The sequence below is a fragment of the Galeopterus variegatus genome, unplaced genomic scaffold (assembly GCF_000696425.1).
Source record: "Galeopterus variegatus unplaced genomic scaffold, G_variegatus-3.0.2 Scaffold3812, whole genome shotgun sequence".
Classification (NCBI taxonomy): Eukaryota; Metazoa; Chordata; class Mammalia; order Dermoptera; family Cynocephalidae; genus Galeopterus; species Galeopterus variegatus.
In genome coordinates, this window is record NW_007729923.1 from 182,517 (window position 1) to 186,588 (window position 4,072).

General features: G+C 38.4%; 1 protein-coding gene across 1 annotated transcript; it reads right to left on the minus strand.

Moving 5' to 3' along the window:
* Window positions 1-47: 47 nt before the first annotated feature.
* LOC103601620 (olfactory receptor 6K2-like) lies at window positions 48-1,003 on the minus strand. The gene is given in 2 exon segments (XM_008586051.1): window positions 48-247; window positions 250-1,003. Coding segments are annotated over 2 exon segments (954 nt in total).
* Between the last annotated feature and the right edge of the window lie 3,069 nt (window positions 1,004-4,072).

Genomic DNA, 4,072 nt, shown 5'->3' on the forward strand with positions numbered 1-4,072 from the left:
AGAGAGAGAGAGATGTACTTTGTTAATTAGAAAGTGTGCATTTTATCTTATTTAATAAGATGTGTGAATATAGTAGATGGGCACATGTGCTTTTTTATGGCTTCCTTGATCTCTTTATTCCTTAGACTGTAGATGATTGGGTTGAAGAATGGTGACAACACTGCAAACATTAGGCTGATGGCTGTGTCCCAGAAAAAGGAGTACTTGGCAGAGAAGCGCAGGTACATCAGAGCCACACTTCCAAAAATATCAAGAAAATAGCAAGGTGGGAAGCACAGGTGGAAAAGGCCTTTCGGCGTCCGTCAGCAGAGCGGATTCTTAGGATTACTGCAATGATATGGACATAAGCCAAAGCCACAAGCATTACAGCCGTGATGATCTCCACAGCATGTACAACATCCACAACCTTAATTAACACAATTGATCCAGTGTCCGTGCATGCTAGATTCAGGATGGGATCAAAGTCACAAAAGATATTCTGAATTTGATTTGGACCACAAAATGGCAGTGTGGATATCCAAGCAATCTCAGGGAGTGGCGTGAAGAAACCACAAAAGCAACAACCTAGAGTCAGCTGAGTGTAGCGTTGAGGTGTCATGATTGTGGGGTAATGAAGGGGGTTACAGATGGCCAGGTATCTGTCCATAGACATGGTGGTGAGCAAGCAAGCCTCAGTGATGCCAAGGGAGTGAAAGAAATACATCTGTAAGAGGCAACCAGCTGGGGAGATGGTCTTCTGCTCATTGACTAGATTGGAGAGCATCTTGGGAATGGTGGTTGTGGTATACCAGATCTCCAGGAAAGAGAGAACACTGATGAAGTAATACATGGGGGTGTGCAGGCGGGAATCCAGTTTGATGGCAAAGAAGACCATAAGGTTTCCAATGATGATGAACAGATAAATAAGGAGCAGGAGGATAAAGAACAAGAGCCCACCTTCCTGCATGTGAGGAAAGCCAGTGAATACAAATTCAGTCACTGCTGTCTGATTCTTACTTCTCATCTTCTCAACTACGGGGCAAAAGAAAAACAAAAATGAAAGAAATGAGTCTTCTTGATGTCTAGTTTAGCAAACTAATTGAATGTTCAGTTCATTTATTATATATTTCATTTGTTCATTTAAATATTTGGTGAGTGGCTACTATGTTCCATGTGCTATGCCGTATGCCAGGATAAGAAGGATCACTATAAAAGGGTCAATGTTCCAAATGCATAAATTGCTATATTTCTCCTAGTCAGCCACACTATGAGATACAGCTTAAATGGTCAATTGACTCTGCTATCCAAGAACATGCTTAAAATTATCAGAATTCCTTCTTACTTTTTTTGTGTTTAGAACAATTTATGTCCTCCTTCTTCTCCAATCTTTATTAATCACTTTTCTTCTCAAAAGAAGAATACATCAGGGTTTAGCAAAATATTACCTCCCTAATTATGGAATAAATGTTTGTGTCCCCCCAAAATTCATATACTGAAACCCTAACCACCAATGTAACTGTAACTGGAGCTAGAGTCAGTGAGCACGTGACAAAAATTAATGAAGTTGTAAGAGTGAGACCCTTATGCACTAAGGCTTGTGCCCTCATAAGAAGAGGAAGAGGCAGCAGATTTCTTCTCTCTCTCTACAGTGTGAGGACACAGTGGGAAGGTGGCTATGTGCAAGCCAGGAAAAGAGCCCTCGCCTGGAGCTGAAACAGCTGGCACTTTGATCTTGGACTCCCCAACCTCCAGAACTGTGAGAAAATAAATGACTGCTGTTTAACCCACTCAGTCTGTGGTATTTTGTTATGGCAGCCTGAACAGACTAACACATTACTACAAATAATTCTGGTTAGATTAAATTTTTTCTCTTATTGGCACTCCCATAGTAATTAAGTTTGCACTTTCTGTATCATCGCAAATTCTCTCAGCTATACCTTCAAAATATATCCAGAATCAAATTACTTCTTAACACATTCACACTGTCACCCTGATCCAAGGTATCAACCCTTGCCTGAATTCTCAGCACCATATTCTCAGCACCACAGTGAGAGAGATTCTATTAAGAGGTAAATTAGATAATGTAATTTTTCTGCTAAAAAAAACCCTCCAATAATTTTACACTTCATCCCAAGTGAAAGCCAAAAGCCTTTAAAATCTTTTTTTATTTTTGACATGAATTTGCCTTGCTATGATTTTCTGACCTCATCTTCTACTTCTCCACACAACCCTAGTCATTCTATCCACATGCCATATAAAATGCTCCAATACATCAGAGCCTTTGAACATTCATTCTTTTTTCCTAAAACATTCTTCTTTAAAATATCTGCATGTCCGGCACTTTTTTCCTGCATTTATTTGAGTCATTGCTCAAATATTACCTGCTGAAGGAGACCATTATTGATGACTGTATTTAAAATTAATCACACCCCAACCCCAACCCCAGGCCCCCTATTTCCTAACCAAATCTTATTATTTTTCCATATCACATATTACTATATACAATTACATTTTATTGAATATACAATTGTATTTTTATGTAGGTTATTGTCTACCATCTGTTCATATTTAGGCTCCATGAGGACAATGATTTTTCCTTTTTTTTTTTTTTCTTGTATAGTTATATATGAAATGCCTGCAATAGCAAAATAGCAACTGAGATAGGAAAAACATGTAATGATTGATTGATTAATTGTAACTGATACATATCTTTTCTACTCCTCCCTTATTGTTGTTTTCCATGGAACAATCTCCCCTTAATGCTCAAAGCAGAATTATTTCAAAGTCCCTATGGCTAACAGGATAGTTGTAATCAGGAAACTATACTCTCATATTATAGAGGACATGTGGTGAAAGTGTTGATAGAATCAGGCTATGAATATGTGAAAATAAATAGGTTAAACTACTGATGAAAGATAAAATCTTGGAATTAAAAGTAATATATCTTAGCATATAATTTCCTAGCTGCAAAATGAGCAACATTTGAAAGACTCTTGCCTGCAATGAAGTTTTCCTTTTTTTTTTTTTTTTTTTTTTTTTTTTTTTTGTCTTTTTCCGTGTCCGGCAACGGATCGCAACCCTCAGTGTCGCCCCCGTACCGGACCAGGACCAGCAACGGGACCGCAACCCTCGGTGTCCCTCCTGCGCCTCGCTCAGCCAGTGAGCGGGAACCGGTGTGTACGTGGGATCCAAACCCTAGGTGGGAGCGCCGCCGCGCTTCCCAAGCAGCACACTACAGCAGTGCACCACCGGGCTGGCCCATGCAATGAAGTTTTAAACTGTCCATACATAATTAATTATTGTAAGATAAATTAACTGAAAACTGTTTATGCAAATCAGTTTTTTTTTCCTAGTAATCCGGACCCTCTGCTTAAAGAGCCAAACTTCTGAAAATCCATTATTCAAACTGCTGAAAAGCTAAACGAGAGCAAGAAAATGTCAAAAAGGTAGAGGCAACTCTTACCAAATTTCCCTTTTGTATTCTTCATAGACGGAACCATACAGAAAATAAGAAATCATGAATTAATTCAACAGTCATTTATTGATGCCATTATTGCCTAGAATACGGTGCTAGACACAGAGAGCAATGCAGATGCTAGTCAATGACTAGCGTACTTCAGACTGGGTGCGTTAATAACAATTCAACATAGAAAGCAGTCAGAGTCATAAGAGAGGTACAGATCAAGTACAGTGAGACTTCAAAGAAGTAACTGCTCATTGTCTCTGGAGTCATAGTGCTGGGGTTCAAGTCCTTGCTCCACAACATTTTTGTGGGAGTTACGTTTTTTCTTTTTGTCTCAGTGTTTTCAACAGAAAACTAGAAATGATGAGACCACCTCATCAATCTTGTAAGCACTAAAGTAATTGATATAAAAACACCATGTTGCTTGCACACAGAGATAATAAATGTTAGTTATAATCATAGTCATTATTTATTCTCATTCCCTAGTGGAATGAATAAGAAAATATTGTGTTTATTATAAAGAGTTTAAGCACAGCATGATCAGTAATGTTGAGCCAGTATTGCTAAGTGTTGCTGTAGTGAGAAAAGCATGCATTAAAAGTCTGGACTTGTTTTGTTTACTTGTTCTAT